The sequence below is a fragment of the Dermacentor variabilis genome, chromosome 10, assembly GCF_050947875.1.
Source record: "Dermacentor variabilis isolate Ectoservices chromosome 10, ASM5094787v1, whole genome shotgun sequence".
Taxonomy (NCBI): Eukaryota; Metazoa; Arthropoda; class Arachnida; order Ixodida; family Ixodidae; genus Dermacentor; species Dermacentor variabilis.
In genome coordinates, this window is record NC_134577.1 from 34,691,719 (window position 1) to 34,709,299 (window position 17,581).

General features: G+C 47.4%; 1 protein-coding gene across 10 annotated transcripts in view; it reads left to right on the plus strand.

Moving 5' to 3' along the window:
* The first annotated feature begins 5,671 nt into the window (after positions 1-5,671).
* Positions 5,672-17,581, plus strand: part of LOC142560290 (alpha-(1,3)-fucosyltransferase C-like) — a 35,421-nt gene continuing 23,511 nt past the window's right edge. For 4 of the 10 annotated variants that reach the window (XM_075672267.1, XM_075672268.1, XM_075672273.1 and 1 more), the window contains exons 1-2: positions 5,676-6,028; positions 6,196-6,369. Coding sequence is in view for 1 of the 10 variants with exons in the window: in XM_075672265.1 (XP_075528380.1) it covers positions 17,402-17,566 (165 nt within the window). In the remaining 9 variants the exon portion in view is untranslated. Of the gene's footprint in view, positions 6,029-6,195; positions 6,370-16,284; positions 17,567-17,581 lie in introns of those variants that run through there. The other 6 variants (XM_075672269.1, XM_075672271.1, XM_075672274.1 and 3 more) reach the window with 3 other exon arrangements.

Here is a 17,581-nt window from a genome sequence, read left to right on the forward strand (position 1 = left end):
ATTGTCGGTGAGCCACCGCAAGCTAAGAGAAAGCGGACCAATCGCAGATGCCGGCACCACCCTCTCCATCCGGTTATCAATAGTCAGTGCAGTGGCTCGACCCTATCGAATCCCTCTCCACTTGAGCATTCTCTTCGCCTCTTGCGAGCCATTTAGATAAGACAAGCCGCTCAGTGCAGGCAAATTTATTCGTTTTTCAAGCAAACAAACTGACCTCCTATGAACGAGGGGAGCATTTGATTGCTTTCTTCAGACAACCCTGCGGGTGACCGCCCGGTGCTTGCGTCGGCGCTTACTCAAATTTGACGTCAGGAGATTGCAATAAAAACAAATTGGAATAGTTTTACTTTATACGGCACCTGCATTTTCAAGTGACATTCAGCAGCTTCTCTGCAGAGCGGGCAACGAACAGAAGGGCAAGTACCTACGTGAGCTCCGTGCGTTCGCAGTGACATTACATTTCTTTTTATTTTCCGGTCTCCTATGAGTATGTCCGACCGAAATTCAATGGTGCCCTTCCGTCACAATGTATACTTCGGGATTGGCATCGATCGACTGACGGCGCTCCTGGTTTCACGGCTGAAGCATTTTCTTTTCTCGAAAAGTTTGCACAAGCACGAAGTGAACCATTTTACAGCGCTCTGGTCGTGAATGACATGGCCATAAGAAAACACGTAGAACTTGTTGGAGACAAGATAGTTAGCTAGGCAGACTTTAGAATGGGGCTAGATGATGACAGCCTCCCCGAAGGCAAAACTGTGGGCGTCATCATGATTGGTGGCATAAACATCAGAGTCAAGATGCCAGTCGCATATTTTTTTTTAATTGACGCACTCAATAACGCACAGAGAGCAGATCTGACCAAGCAGTGTATTGAAAAACTTGCATCAGTGCAGGCTGAAGTTCTCTCTCTTACATTTGACGGTGCGTCGTCGAACTTCACAATGGCTAAGTGTTTAGGTGCTCAGCTTCGACCGGACACTCATCAGTTTATCACAAGTTTTGCCAACCCAACTGATAGCACTAAAAATGTTTATATTATCTTAGATGCCTGCCATATGATTAAGCTCATCCGTAACTCGCAGGCAACGGTAAGTCACCTCGTCGACATGGAAGGAAGGCATGTAAAATGCTCTTATGTAGTGGCATTGGAGGCACTGCAACATGGAGAAGGCTTGCGGCTTTGCAACAAGCTTACGAAGGTCCACGTCCAGTGGGAGAAGCAAAAAACGAAGGTGCGATATGCTGTACAAGCATTGAATGCCTCAGTTGCCGACGTTAGGACTTCTGCGAACAGGCGCTCAAGCTCCCACAATTCAACGGTGCCAGTGCAACATTAAAGTTCCTTAGGACTTTCGATCACTTGTTCGACATCTTGAACTCCAGGAACCCACTAGCAAAGTGGTATAAAGCACCCCTTCGGAAGCAGAACGACGCCTTCTGGAAGCCGTTTTTTTTTTTTTTCAGAGGCCCGAGCATTCATAAACGCGCTTAGAGATCCGGCAGGGCGTGCAATCACAGAAGTCTGAAAAAGACTGGTTTCGTTGGCTTTTTGGTATGCATGGCAAGCACCGAAAGAATGTCCGATGAGCTTGTTGGCAAGGATCAGCTGAAGTACTTGCTGACGCACAAGCTCAGTCAAGATGACGCCGAGAACTTCGGATGCATAAGTGAACGAGGCGGACATAACAATCCAACAGCCGCGCAGTTTATGGCTGCATACAAGCGTCTGTTGGTTCAGACCGAAGTAACCTCTTCCAGTTCTGGAAACTCCTCCCAGGATATGGTCTTGCATGCAGCCACTACAGTAGCCATAGTAGATGCAAAAAGCGCGCCCACTGACAAGCGGAGATCATCAATCCTACAGCCCGTGCACTACAAGTATACACATCGCATTGACTGGCCCGAAAGCCTTTGTGCATTTGTCGATGCCGTGGTGCCATACGTAGCAGGCTTCATGGTTCGGAAAGTTCGTACAACAACAACATGTGAGCAGTGCATCACCGCCCTGCATTCAGATGATCTGGCACCTTTAATTAAGCAAAACAGCCGAGGTAGACTTATTTCACTGTCACAAGACGTCATTTGCCTGTGTGAAGCAGTTGATAAGGGACTGCGACCGCTACAGGCTGAATGTGATACCATTGCAACGGTGAAGTCAAGGGCAAAACAGCTGATCTTGGAAGCTCCGGCTGCTTCCTTAGAGAAAAAGTGGTTCCAGAAATTGGAGGAGCACATCCTTGACTTTGATACGCTTGATAATCGCATTTACAATTTGTGCAGAAAAATCCAAGAATACAAAAAAGTGAAGATGTACCACATGACGAAGGAACGAAACCGAGAACTGATCAGGAATAAAGTGAGGCCACTTCTGTCAAGGGCGATTATCTTCAGTCACCAGGAGGGTATACCTTCCACCATGTTTATGCGCTTGAATTAAGCTTCTCTCCTTAATATTCGTGCATGTGAATTGCTTTCTACCCGCCAATTGGCAGCTGACAGCTGTAAAATAAACTGTTTACGGCCAGAACTGCGTGTTTTCATTGCTTTCTAAATGCGAGCAACTTCATCGGCAGCGCAAAGAAGCATAAATGCGGCTGCGCTTGGCTCCTTTTTGCCACTGAGAAGATGGCGCCGCACGCTCAGCGCGACTTCACTGTCCCCAATAAGCGCGTATAGGCGGCTCCCACTCCAGCAAATTCTATATATCATCCTTGGTACTAGAATAGGGGCAATGTGTGCAGGAAGCGCTCACCGCTGAGGCGCTTCATGTAGATAGCACGAGATGGCGCTGGAGGAACATGGACAAGTGAAGCTGTGCGGAGGGATATGGGCTGGACTAGTTTTGAAGCGAGGGAAGCTCACACTAAAATTGATTATGAAGAACGACTGAGGAATATGGGAGTAAGAAAATGGGCTGGGAGGGTGTTTAGATATCTGTGCAGGAATACCATTGATTCACAGTGGAGGCAGAAAAACTAGGAAGCCTACCAGCAAGTATGCGGCCTGTAGCGAGCGCAACACAGCAACAAAGAACGTCAAGCGGAACGTAAGAGAGGCTGAAATAATCTCATGGGTGGCAGCAATGGAAAAGAAACCTGCCATGAGTAACTACTTAAGAGGCAAAAACGAAATCAGGAAAGAAATGTATGATAACTCAAAGGGAAGATCATTACTTTTCGAAGCGAGATCAGAATGCCTTAGAACACGTACTGTTGCGTTTCGCCTGCGACGCGCGGTTTTGCCGGCGCGACTGCGGCGGGGCGGCAGACATTTTGGCCTGTTCGGCGTCGCCGCAACGCTCCCCGCCAGGCGTTTCCAGGCGTTTCCAGGCATGTTCCGATGCCACGTGTCTTCATGTGCGTGTGTGAGTGTATGTGCCATTGTGCCCGAACGGCGGCGATGCGACAGCAGGGGGTCACCCTCTCCTTCCAGTCATTGTGCCCGACCAGAGGCGCTACGAGAGCCGAAGTTACCTTCTCCTCCCAGTCTTTATGCCCGACCGGCGGCGCTACGACAGTGTGCGTCACCATTAGCCCATTGTACAATCACGTGCTCGTCTATTGAGGGGTTCCTTCTTGCCCTCAACTGCGAGAGTATAAAAACAGCTGCCCCCGGACGCCAAAAGGAGGGCTCCGATTTCTTCTGTTGAGTAAAGTGCTCTCCCGTCTCTCTACTTCGGTCAACCTGACCGCCAACTCTTTGCGATGTTAAAATAAACAAGTTGTTTTGTTGTTACCAGTCGACTCATGCTTTGCCGGGACCTTCGGATGCTTCCAGTTGTACCCCAGGCCGCCAGGCCAACGCTACCCTTGGGGCTTGCGACCCAGGTACAACCATGGGCGTCAGCGCCGAGTTCCCAACAACCGATGCCATCGGTGGGATCCAAACAGTACCTATAAAGGGAGATATAAGATGGAAGAAGAAGCATGTTCTTGCTGCGGTAAAGCTAGGGAAACGATAGAGTATGTTTTATTAGACTGTGAAGACATCTACCCAGTGGTCGATTTAGGCACCACTGGCCTCCTTGAAGCCCTTGGATTCAACGAGAGCAGTGGAAAATTAAACATGTCCGCAATATGGATTAGTAAGAGGCGGTTGGAGGATTGGTGGAAGAAAAGTAGGGAAACGACAAAAAACGGAGACATACAAAAACACAGTTCGCATAGGGCATCAGAAAATTTGGTTGTGGGAGTTCGTAGTGTTTTTTTTTTAATTGTGTAACTTAGGTAGTATAATAGCAAGACCTTGGCGGCGCAACCCACCGCCCCGTTCCGAAGGGGACGCTTATAACATCCATCCATCTATCCTGTACGGAACGAACGGCGCAGCTCCAGCGTATATTTTGATAATGATTTTCTGTCGCAGTCAAACAGACGTGCAAATGATCGGCGGAGGTTAAGATGCATACCCAAAACTCTCTTCGTATAAGAGATGAATTGTATGTGCACTATTAGCGCATCTCAACGTCCATTAGACGGATTTATGAACCCGACAGCAAAGGTTTTGCAGACACCGAAGTAGTGGTGTAACGCCGTAAAATTTATTTTGAGCCGCGCTGCCACGTCACCAGAAATTATTCGGACGGAAAACTTGGCTGGAAATAACGCCGTAGTAAAGGACATCGAATTGATTTAAACCAACTCGTATTCCAGGTGCAGAATTTTTTTTTCCGGTTCGAATTCATAAAGAACCGGCCGCGGCATCCGCGACCCAACCTCAAGCGCTTAGTTCCTCAGCCGCTGTTGTAGAAGTGAAGGTAAAACAATATGTACGTTCATAGCCCAAGGGCAAATAGATTCCTTGCTTGGCAATTACCTTCTTTCGCGATAAACTATTGTCCCTCGTTCTTTCATTCTGTTTCGCATAAAAGTGCAACCTTATTAAGACATGAAAACGCACAACTCCTGATGTGAAGTCATCAGAATGTAATTTACAGCCTATGGCAGAGCCAAATTTAAAGCTTTCACTAGAATAATGACATTAACTATGGAATCGCTGCAAAGTCCCTCTTTGCTGAAGAACGTTGTAAATATATTCCCTGAAGTTTCTTTAGTGCTTCAAGAAGCAACTTGGAGGAATACAGCAATCCTCCCCTGTCACAAATTTCGTCAGTTTCGAGACTCCTACTGACACTTGAGTTCTGCAAAAGGAGAGAGCGGCAGTCATCACATTTGTTGCGAGTAAAAAATTTCTGCGCGACATTCCCTACCATATATAATGGATGAGGCGGTCATCGCTTCTTTCCTCTACATGAGCCCGGTGCTCTGCCAGAGTGCTGAGTAGGCATGCGATGAATAGAGATGAATAGTGATTAGTGAATTGTGCTGATGATGAATAGTGATGAATAGAGTGCTGAATAGACATGCGAGGCATGCGCCTCGCATGCCTTTGCTCTACCAGCGTCAGATTTCCAGCTTCATCAAGTGACCTCACAAGAAGTTCTCCAACCTATATTGGCTTCATCTAGATGTCAATAGCTATTTCAAACCCTCTCCTTGCAAATATTCTAACAGAGCCAAAGTGCTGCACAATGTCACAGCCCATCTGCCGTCGACTGGCTCGAAAAGCCGCAAAGACCTTTTGCATGTGACTCACAACGAGACAGAAACTCGATGAATTCCTTCAGAGTTCTTCAGAGCAAGCACGCTGCGACCGGCCGCATCACACGGAGAACGCGTCCGTACAGCCCGTGCGACTGCAGCGCCGCCGCATACATCCGGGACCTGTCTACGCTCCCGGCTTTAAAGCAGTGCGAGGCGCGTTCCGCCGTCTGAACACTTCACTGTAGTTTCTTGTCGCGGGAAGATCCGCGATATACCGCGCTTGCATTGAGGTTAGCGCCCTACACGGCAGATGGCCCTGTATCGCGTTCCGGCGGCACGGTGAGCAAGCAGTGTGCACAGCGCGAATTTCGGTGGCGGAGAATTCCGTTCGCTGTAGACGCCGCATTCCCAAGTGTGAACGTGCCATGGGTGACAAGGCGACTGCGATCAAGAAATGCGCCTCGCAGGCCTTGTAGGTCGCGGTAAGTCGCATCAATCTTTTTTTTTTTTGTTTTTTCATCGGAGTTGTTGAAGGGCCCCTCGCCAGGCTCCATTCATTGCAAATTTTGATTATGCACCCTGGAAGTTGTAAGTCGCTGTTGAGGCATTGTTTTACAGAAGTAATTTCTTTAATCGCTTCATTTTTTAGGATATAGATGAAGTTGAACTGTCCTCTCACCGTGGCCGCCAGGAAGCGAGCGTCACTGTCAACAGTCACATCATATGGTCACAATGTCTTCCTCTGCCTCAACAATAGCGTCCTCAAGTGTCGTTACCTACGTCTGTTCTAGGAACCCAGTGCAGCAGAACGCGTCATGTTTGCGTAAGGAACCCCCTTCATTCTTTTTTGTTTGTTTGCGGCGCAACGCATTACCAGTGGTGGCATTGCGCGTTCCGCCTTGTATGATTGATCGAAGCCGCGTGCCGTGGTCGGCGACGTTGCAAGCACTGGGTCTTGCGCGGAAGCATCTGTGCGTGTGACCTTGATTCTCTCGCTGGAAGTGCGGTTCCGTCGTGAGTAAGGGGAACGCGGTCTTCTGTTTGAAATTTCGATCGTTTTTCGCGCCACGCAGCAGTTTAACATACTTTGACGCATGAAACTGTTTAGACCAAAAGTTCAATGTCGCGTAATGTTTTTTGGCACCACACCGCTTAAGGCTCACTCACACTAAGCCAACTGGAGACCGACTTCAGTCTGCTGACTGTCGGCGAGAGCGTTTTTTTCTCTCGTGTTGGCGCCGACACGAGCCGCGGCAGCGGCGGCGGCGACAGCAGCTAGCAGTAAAACCCCTCAAACTGCGTGAAGTAGTGACACTCTCCTCCTCCGCCTTCGCTCCTCGTTTCTCCTCTCTTTCACGCTCCCTCCTTGACCGTGGCGCCGCCTACACCGCTCCAACGAAGCAACGGCGCCAACATGAGCTCCTCGCCACTCCGTAGACGATTCTCGAGCGAAAATGGCGCTGAAGCAAGAAGCATGGCTTCCAAGATTTACCCCCGCGCGCGTTAACGGTCGCCGCGGTAGATCTCGGAGGCCATGCAAGAATGATATTGGGAGCGAGCTCTACCACTGGTAGAGCTGGCGCCACCATCGGCGTGACGTGGCATGAGGGATCACTTGGACACGGCGGCCGCGTCGGCTGCTGCCGAAGCACTGAAGCGAGCTGAAAGCGAAGGTTTAAAGTACCCCCTGCGCCGCCGTTCTGATTAAGTGGTGAAGCTTTACTGCCTTGGGCGGCTGATTAACAGCATTTGAAATTACTATAATAGCTAGTGGCTGCCTTTGGAGGCGTGCAGCATGGTAGGCTACTGCTCGGTGCCGCAGTGCCGGACGTACACAACGGAGCCCAGTGCAGTCTTATTCACACGTAGCCGCAGGGCAAGGAGCTGCGTGAAGCTTGGCTGGCGAAACTTAGAACCGGCAGATAGCCATCGGCTACAACTGGGGTATGCAGCAAGCACAGATGCGAGGAAAATTTCTGCTACGGCGCCGGGAGTGCGCGATGTTCGGTGAGTAGCAGAAAACGCGCACTGAGGGGATCGCCCCCGCCCGCTGCCCGGCTAATGTCATGACGGTTTGGTCTATGAACACCAGTTTTATACAAGAGCGGGAACAAACACGATTTTTCAAATTACCGACCCGTTTCTGTTCTCCCAGTTTTTTCTAAGGGTTTGGAAAAGGTATTTGGTAAAAGAATCGCCTGGTTCTCCGAAAAACACTCTCTTATATCACCGCAACAGTTCGGTTTCCGCCAGCGCATGTCCACAGAGCTCGCTTTGCTAACGCAAGAAGAAGTAGTATTACAGGGTTTTGAAGAAAAAAAATTAACGCTAGGTATCTTTGTGGACTTCTCCAACGCTTCCGATAGAATAAGTCATCGAACCTTGTTTGCTAAATTAGTATGGGTTTCGTGGGCTACCTCTCTCTCTCTCTTAGAATCATACTTAAAGCATAGGAAACAAGCAGTAGCAATCACGAATCACCTTTCCTCTTTAGAAGATATTGTTGCAGGGGTACCCCAGGGGAGCATACTAGGGCCGATCTTATTTAACCTATATATAAACGATATCGTAAAAGTTAGTAACAATGCGCAGTTATTTTTGCCGATGTCTCAAGCATATTCGTCCAAGCACACGATGTTCAGGAGCTCTCTCGCTTAGCAAACTGAACAGTTCAAAAATTGCACACCTGGAGTATAGGAAATTCACTTGAAATTATACAAAAAAAAACAAAATCAGTTTTATTCACACCTTGTTAAACAACAGTTAACTATTCGCTTGAGCTGTACCTAAGGAGTGAAAAAATAGCTGTTGTGAGTGAGGTTAAAACTCTAGTAGTTATCTTCACCGAACACTTAAGCTGGTATGCTCATGTACAGCGTGTATCTGCAAGTCTGTCACGAGCGTGCGGTGTGCTTTGTAGGCTTCGTCATATCCTGACGGACAAGATTAAATTATTGCTTTATAACGCGCTCTTTGCAACTCACATTAACTACTGTGCTACTTCATTAACTACTTAATGTAGGAACATTCAGAAAATGTGTACTCTACAGATAAGGGCACTGCGTCATATAGCGAATGTAGTACACGATGCGCATACAAAGGATCTGTTTCTGAAATATGGCATACTTCCATTTCAACTATTGTATGACTTTACTATTAAAATACAAGAACAGTCTTAAGCAAAACGAAACCACCTTTCTTTCTTTATGCACCTTAACAAAACCATCCGACATACCCTATACACTCAGAAATAGAAGCACTTGGCTGACTCCCTTTTCAAGAACATGTCATGGAAAAAACAGGTTAAAATCGCGCATAGCTTCCGTTTTAAGTGACCTGGAAAAACACAATATCGACATAAATAACTTAACCAGCGAAAAATGGAAAAAATTTCTACTAAATCGCTGGTGCTCTTAAATGCATATAGACTGTTCGTTGACTGTATGATTAGACTACATAAAATTGAAATATTTATGTTGTACATTTGTTCAATTTTCTTGTAGAGAGGTTTCTAATTATTTTACGTCATGTGCTTAGCGTTTTCTGTATATTGCTGTTCTGTGGGCGACTGTTCATTATATATTTTTTGAGTGACATATTATAACAGAGCAGTCGCTACAGATTTTTGAGTATTTTGTATGATGTGCTTTCTGTCTTTTTTCCCATACTTTTACATGACCATTTGAAATCTGTAAATATTTTTCTTCGCTCAAATGTATTTTCTGTCCCTTGTTTCTGCCAAGTAATGGGGCAAGCACCTAGTCAAGCTGCAGCGCAGCTTAGCAGCATTTTGTGCTTGTCCTAGCATTCTTCTGTTTGTACAAAAGAAATGCTGAAATAAAATTGACTTGACTTGATGCTAGATACTGGTAAGTTCACTAAAACGGAAAGGGAACGGTTAGACGCACATTAAAAAAAAGGCTTGGCATATGGTCATGTCTGTGTTATGAATTAATGTACTGGACTACGAAAAAGAAGCAGCGGGAAATCGCATGCTTCTCATACCGATTAACATGCAGTGCGACGCAACTTGAGAAATAATATTGAAACCTCCAAGATGTTGAACAAAGGAAAGATTGCATCGTCGCGACGGCGCATCGCAGTCACCGTATACGCATCGAAGTCTCTCTGACAAAATGATTTTTGAACAGCTCTGATAGCGTCCACGCAACAATGGTTGCTTGTCTGCTGTCAAATGATCATATTCTGAGGCCTGAAGTTCACGGCACGGTGCGAAAACGCGCTCGCAGCGAAAGTAAGAAATTGTGCGCGGACGTGCATGCAGACGCGCAGTCGGTCGTTGCGAACCCGTGCCATCACTGCATTGAGGCTTCATTCTGTTATGCCCCATTTGGTTATGCGCACAGCCCACTATAAAACATATTTCACATAGTTTACTCTCAGCGTTCGCCTACCTTTCACGCAAGAAGCCGGTTCGGGAGATTCAATCGCGGCGACCGCGCGCAGTGGCGTTCATGTACGCAATAAAGAGATGGTGTCTGTAAACGATTCTGTGCTTTCAGTTTGCCCAAGATTATTATATCGACAATCAAAAACTTCCCTCGTTTTGAGAGTACCTACATAAATGCCCAGGAGGGCTGCCTAGTGGTGTTTTTATTGAGCGCCGTAAGCGGAACCTATGAGGAGCGCGCCGCCTGATCCCTCATACTACGCAAGGGAGGCGCTTCCGTCAGATGGCGACTCCGTAACTCATCGCCCGCAATATAGCATTTGCTGGAGCGGAGGGGGCGCTCGTCAAGTGAAGCGAGCTGCCGCCATCTTGTCAGTGGTAGAAAGCCACGCTCGAAGCCGGCTCGCGCTGGTGCTTTTGTGCGTTGTTTTGGAGTGCAATTGACGCCATAGCCTTGGAAGCACTATCGGTTTTATAATGGTTGCCCCTTGTGTCGGCTACGGATGTACAAACAGGCTGAAGAAGGGTTTCGGCCTCACATTCCACATCTAAGTATGCGAAAACGTCTCGGTTCAGGCTTGAGCCATTACGAGCGCACTACTGAGGGGCGTTAACTCGTGGCTATGAGCGGGCAACAAATATGAGTCCTGAAATTTTCGACAGGTTTCCAAAAGATCCCGAACCGCGGAGTCTGTGGGAGTGGGCCGTTCGCCGTGAAAGCTGGCATGCGAAAGATGGAGATCGCCTGTGCTCCGTACACTTCTTGCCAGAGTGCTTTGACCGCACTGGGCAAACAACCAGACTGCGGGCGAGAAATGTGCCCTCCTTGTTTCCTGCATTTCCGCAGCATCTACAGAAGCCTGTGAGTATTACTGCAGAATGTCATACCATGACATGCGCGCGCAAAAATGATTTGCCTCACGTGATATGTATTTGTGGTATCAACAAGGCACCGAAATCGAGAGTCGACGAAGGCCCTTAATTGTCAGATAGGCACATTTAAGTAAAGGGAACAAAACGTCTCGATGTGGACAGTGCTCTCGTTTATTTATTTTTTTCAACATTGGTGCTGCATGATTGTGTTCGTGGACAAAGGTGTGCCGTGGGCGCTGTTTTTCTGTTTCGTTTCGATGAAAAGAAGTGTTCGTGATTTCGTGATAACAGTCAAGCCCGATATAAAGATGCAATTAATGCCCTCTCCGCCTGCAAAAATGAAAACAGTCTGTACCGTGGCCCCTCTGCTCGCGTACGACAGCTCCCTCACACTGGAAGTTGCTTCGTCAGGCGAAAGCTTTAGGTGCTCAGACGTCCCAGCACTAAGTCTGTGGTATAGCCAATAAACTACATTTTGTTTATTAGCCAATGCATTATCTAACTTGAAATTTAACAAAAATATATGGTGTCAATTTCAGGTGAAGAGGAAGCGTTCAGAACGCAAGCACCAAGACTGCCGAGCCAGTGGCACTGCCCATGAGACCGAAGTGCCTGAAGTTGAAGACCAACCTGTGTCTTCTCTGACCAAATAATGGTACAGGGACAAAGCCAGCGGCTCTGAAGAAGAGATAACACAGTTGAAGAAAAAAGTTAAGACTTTGCACCAAACGAAGCGAAGGCTTGCGAAGAGAAATGAGACAGCACAAGAAGACATCGAAGAAATCAGAGAACGAAAACTCATCTTAGAAGAACGCTCGAACGTGTTTACATCTGCCTTTTCAAATGACATTTAGCAGCTTCTCTGCAGAGCGGGTAACGAACAGAAGGGCAAGTACCAACGTGAGCTCCGTGCGTTCGCACTGACCTTACATTTTTATTCTCCGGCCGCCTGCGAGTACATCCGATCCAAATTCAATGCTGCCCTTCCGTGACAGCGTACACTTCTGCATTGCTATCGATCGATCGACGAAGCTCCCGGTTTCACGGCTTAAACATTTTCTTTTCGCGAGACGTTTGCGCAAGCACGAAATTAACCATTTTACTGCACTCTGGTCGTGGATTACATGGCCATAAGAAAACATGTAGAGTCTGTAGGAGGCAAGATAGTTGGGTATGTAGACTTTGGAACGGGGCTAGATGATTACAGTCTCCCCGAAGCCAAAAATGTCTGTCTTCATGGCTGTTTCTTAAACATCAGAATCAGGATGCCAGTCGCATATTTTTTTTAATTGACGCACTCACTGACTCAGAGAGAGCGGACCTGACCAAGCAGTGTATTGAGAAACTTGCGTCAATGCAGGCTGAAGTAACCTCTCTTACATTTGACGGTGGGTCGTCGAACTTCACAATGGCTAAGTGTTTAGGTGCTCAGCTTCGACCGGACACTCATCAGTTTATCACAAGTTTTGCCAACCCAACTGATAGCACTAAAACGTTTACATTATCTTAGATGCCTGGAATATGATTAAGCTCATCCGTAACTCTCTGGCAACCGTAAGTCACCTCGTCGACATGGAAGGAAGGCATGTGAAATTGTCTTATGTAGTGGCATTGGAGGCACTGCAACGTGCAGAAGGGTTGCGGCTTTGGAACAAGCTTACGAAGGTCCACGTCCAGTGGGAAAAGCAAAAAACGAAAATGCGATATGATGTACAAGCATTGAATGCCTCAGTTGCCGACGTTTGGACTTCTGCGAACAGGCGCTCAAGCTCCCACAATTCAAGGGTGCCAGTACAACATCAAAGTTCCTTAGGACTTTCGATCACTTGTTCGACATCTTGAACTCCAGGAACCCACTAGCAAAGTGGTATAAAGCAACCCTTCGGAAGCAGAACTAAGCCTGCTGGAAGCCGTTTTTTTTTTTCTGAGACCCCGACATACATAAACGGGCTGAGAGATCTGGCAGGGCGTGCAATTACAGAAGGTCTGAAAAAAGAACTGGGTTCGTTGGATTTTTGATATGCGTCGCAAGCACAGAAAGAATGTTCGACGAGCTTGTTGGCAAGGATCAGCTGAAGTACTTGCTTACGCACAAACTAAGTCAAGATAACGCCGAGAACTTCTTCGGATGCATACGTGGACGAGGCGGACATAACAACAATCCAACAGCCGCGCAACTTATGACTGCATACAAGCGTCTGTTGGTTCAGACGGAAGTAACGTCTTCCAGTTCTGGAAACTGCTCCCAAGATAAGGTCTTGCATGCAACCACTACAGTAGCCATGGTAGATGCAAAAACCAACCTCACTGACATGCGCCTGTCATCAATCCTACAGCGCGTTGACCACAATTATACGCATCGCATTGACTGGCCCGAAAGCCTTTGTGCATTTTGCGATGCCCTGGTGCCATACATAGCAGGCTTCATTGTTCAGAAAGTTCGTACAACAACAACATGTGAGCAGTGCATCACCGCCCTGCATTCAGGTGAGCCGGCACCTTTAATTAAGCAAAATTGTCGAGATGGACTTATTTCATCGTCACAAGACGTCATTGGCCTGTGTGAAGCAGTTAGAAGGGACTGCTACGGCTACAGACTGAATGTGTACCATTGCAGTGGTGAAGTAAAGGGCAAAGCATTTCATCTTGGAAGTCCTGGGTGCTTTCTTAGAGAAAAAGTGGTTCCAGAAATTTGAGCAGCACATACTTGACTTCAATCCGCTTCATAATCACATCTGCAATTTATGCAGAAAAATCGCAGAAGAATACATGAAAGTGAGGATACACCACATGACAAAGGAACGAAACCGATAACTGATCAAGAATAAAGTGAGGCCGCTTCGGTCAAGGGCGATTATCTTCAGTCACCAGGAGGGTATACCTGCCACCATGTTTATGCGCTTGAATTAAGCTTCTCTCCTTAATATTCGTGCAGGTGAATTGCTTTCTACACGCCAATTGGCAGCTGAAAGATGTAAAATAAACGTTTACGGCCAGAACTGCGTGTTTTCATTGCTTCGTAAACGCGACCAACTTCATCGGCAGCGCCAAGAAACATGAAAGCGGCTGCGCTCGGCTCCTTTTTGCCACTGCAAGATGGCCTCCGCGCGCTCAGCGCGACTTCACTGTCCCCAATAAGCGCGTATAGGCGGCTCCCACTCCAGCAAATCCTATATATCATCCTGGTACTAGTATAGGGGCAGTGTGTGCAGGAAGCGCTCACCGCCGAGGCGCTTCGTGTACATAGCACGAGATGGCGCTGTAGAAAAATTGGCTGTACAACCCCTTGATAATTTGAAAGTAGCGACACTTTCCTCCTCAAGGCGCTTTCCTCCTCGATTCTCCTCGCCCGCCGGCTTTTCCTCCTGGGCTCCCGCGGACAAGCCGCAGGATTCTATGGGGGCGTGTTATTTTGGGCCAGTTGCGCGCCCCAGTGGGGTTGAAAGTATTGAGAAATGCTAATAACAGCATCGATAATGCTGGAGGCAACGTTTATGAGGAGGTTGGTTTTTTTTTTCTTAAAGCCGTATGCGCAGGGTACACCGATCTAAAGGGAGCTTTGAGGCGATTTCTATACTCCAGATAATTTTTCTGCCACATGATCAGATGTTTTACTTCGTGCGTCTGATCAAGTATTTCTTGTGACACATCCCTTTGTTTCACCTTAAAACTTACAAAAAACTCTATGTTGACCTGATAACGCTCATCACCTGCAATACCACGGGTATACTTGCCACTAATTTCTTCAGGGCTCAAAGCAGCATCTATAATGCTGCACTTCCGACTGAATAACAACAGTTAGGGACGTGCGAGGTGATGTAGCCGCCCCAGAATATTAAGCATACTGAAGACAACCGCAACAAAAACGCTGGTGAGCAACGTGGTGAGCAGCGTGAGCAGAGCTTCCGGCCTGCTGGTGAGCAGGCCGGAAGAATGAAAAAAAAAAAAAATGCAGCATTACGGGATGCTTTGCTACGATCTATAAGAAAGACGCCTCAGCTCGGAAACAACGCTGTTCCTTGTCGGAACTAAGTTCTTTCGGCCAATGTCATGCAGCCGCTGCTTCCTGCGCAAGCCGTCACGCTTTCCTTGTGGTATCACAAAAATGGCATAACCATCTTCAGGCTTCTTGCTGCAGTTATATGCGCAACAGCCCGGCATAGCGCTAGCACATAGAGCAGGAAACGGCGTACAACGTTCGCGACGCCGAGCTAAAGCGCCGAGCTGGCCGTGCTCAGGAGGAAAATGGCGCGAACGAAAAAGAGAAACAAAAGCAAAACTCAAGATTCGCGCGTTTCCAAGGGCAACGGCAGGGAGACCAATCGTCGTGCAGAAAAACTGGGGCAAAACTGGTTACCGCGGGGGAACGCGCAAGGGGCGAGGAGGAGGCGAGTGTCGCTACTTTAAAATTATCAAGGCATTTTAATTGGCTGTGCGGAACGGACGGACGGACGGCGCATGGCAGACGTCGCAGCGCCAGCGCTGCATGTTGATATTTTGATAATCATTTTCTGTCGCAGTCAAATAGACGCGCAAATGCTCGGCTGATGTTAAGATGCATCCCCGAAACTCACTTCATATAAGAGATGAATTATATGTGCACTCCTAACGCATCTCAACGCCCATTATGCGGATTTATTAACCTGACAGCAAAGGTTTTTTTATTAACCTTACAGCAAAGGTACACCGAAATAGTGGGGTAAAGCCGTTAAATTTGTTTTTAGCCACGCAGCCACGTAACCAGAAATTATTCGGACGGAAAACACAGCTGGAAATAACGCCGTAGTAAAGCACATCGACCTGATTTAAGACCACTCGGATTCCGGGTGCACACATTTTCTTCTGCGATTCGTATACCATTAAAAAGCCGCCGCGCAATCCGCGACCCAACGTCAAGCGCTTAGTTCCTCAGCCGCTGTTGTAGAAGAGAACGTACAAAGCCCAATGCCAAAGAGCTTCCCTGCAGGGCATTTACCTTCTTTCGCGATAAATATTTTTCCCTCGTTCTCTCATTCTGTTTCGCGAACCCTCCCCCCCCCCAACTACATTTGCACAGTTTATTCGTGAATTTTTTATTTAAATCATGAAGTGCTCCCAAACGTCAGGCTCATGTGCGAGTATGAGATACACCGACATCCGACATTTCTATGAAAGGAATAAAACAGGTACGAAAGACGACAAGTAAACGAAATCTCAGCAAAACTACACACAGTATGCCAAAACACACAAAAAAAACATTGCGAGTACATTCCATCCCAACCAATGGAGACCTACAGGGGAATTAATATGCGCAAATGAATTCCTTAATTCATATCTTAATTATATTCACAAAATTAGCTATTTGAATGCACCAGAAAATGTTGTGCATTCAGATAAAAAAATACAAAGAAGGGTCAGCATACATATGTTGCACCAGCCTGCTAAGAACAGTATAGCTAACTTTAAAGTGCAATTTCCTTTTTTCGTCGTGCTTTTCTTCACTGATTAAGATCTTTAACGTAAAAGTGCAGCCTGGTTAGGACATGAAAACGCACAACTCCTGAAGTGAAATCATCAGCATGTAATTTGCAGCCTATGGCATAGCCAAATTTAAAGCTTTGACTCGAATTATGACACCAACTATGCTGTCGCTGCAAAGCTCCTCTTTGCTGAAGAAGGTTGTAAATATATTCCCTCAAGTTTCTTTAGCGCTTGAAGAAGCTACTTGGGCGGATACAGCAATCCTCCCCTGTCACAAATTTCGTGAATTTTGAGACTATGCTACTGACACTAGAGTTCTGCTAAAGAAGGGAGCGGGAGCCCACACATTTGCTGCGAGTAAAAAATTTCTGCGTGACATACCCTGCCATATATCAGGGATGAGGCGGCCACCTCTTCTTTCCTCTACATAAGCCCGGTGCTCTGCCGGAGTACTGTTTAGCCTTTGCTTTCCCTGCATCAGATTTCCAGCTTTATCAAGTGACGCAACATCCCCTTCCCTTTCAGAATTATCAGGTGAGTCAAGTAGCGACACCAAATCTTTACTGACCTCTATGTTCCCTGTTTGCATTGCCTTCGCCAAGTTATAAAAAGACAGGCAATTCACAACAATGAGACGACATTGAGTGATCGTTGGATCCGCACGACAACCTCACAACAAGTTCTGCAACTTATATTGGCTTTGTCTAAATGTCAATAGGTGTTTAAAACCCACTCCTTGCAAATATTCTAACAGAGCCAAAGTGCTGCACAATGTCACAGCCCATCTGCCGTCGACTGGCTCAAAAAGACGCAAAGACCTTTTGCATGTGACTCCCAACGAGACAGAAACTGCAGGAACTCCTTCTGAGTCCTTCAGAGCAAGCATGCTGCAACCGGCCGCATCACACGGGAAACGCGTCCGTACAGCCTGTGCGACTGCAGCGACGGCGCATACATCCGGGACCCTGTATACGCTCCCGGCTTCGAAGAAGTGCGTGGCGCGATCCGTCGTCTGAACACACTGCCCTTATTCTAGTGCACTGTAGTTTTGTGTCGCGGGAACATCCCGCATATCCTACGCTTGCTTGGAGGTTAGTGTCCTACAAGGCAGATGGCTCTGTATCGTGTTCCGGTGGGCAAGCCGTGTGCACAGCGCAAATTTCGGCGGCAGGGGAATTCCGTTCGCTGTAGACGCCGGATTCCCCAGTGTGAACGTGCCACGGGTGGCAAGGCGACTGCGATCAACAAATGCGCCTCGCAGGCCTTGCAGCTCCCGGTAAGTCGCATCAAT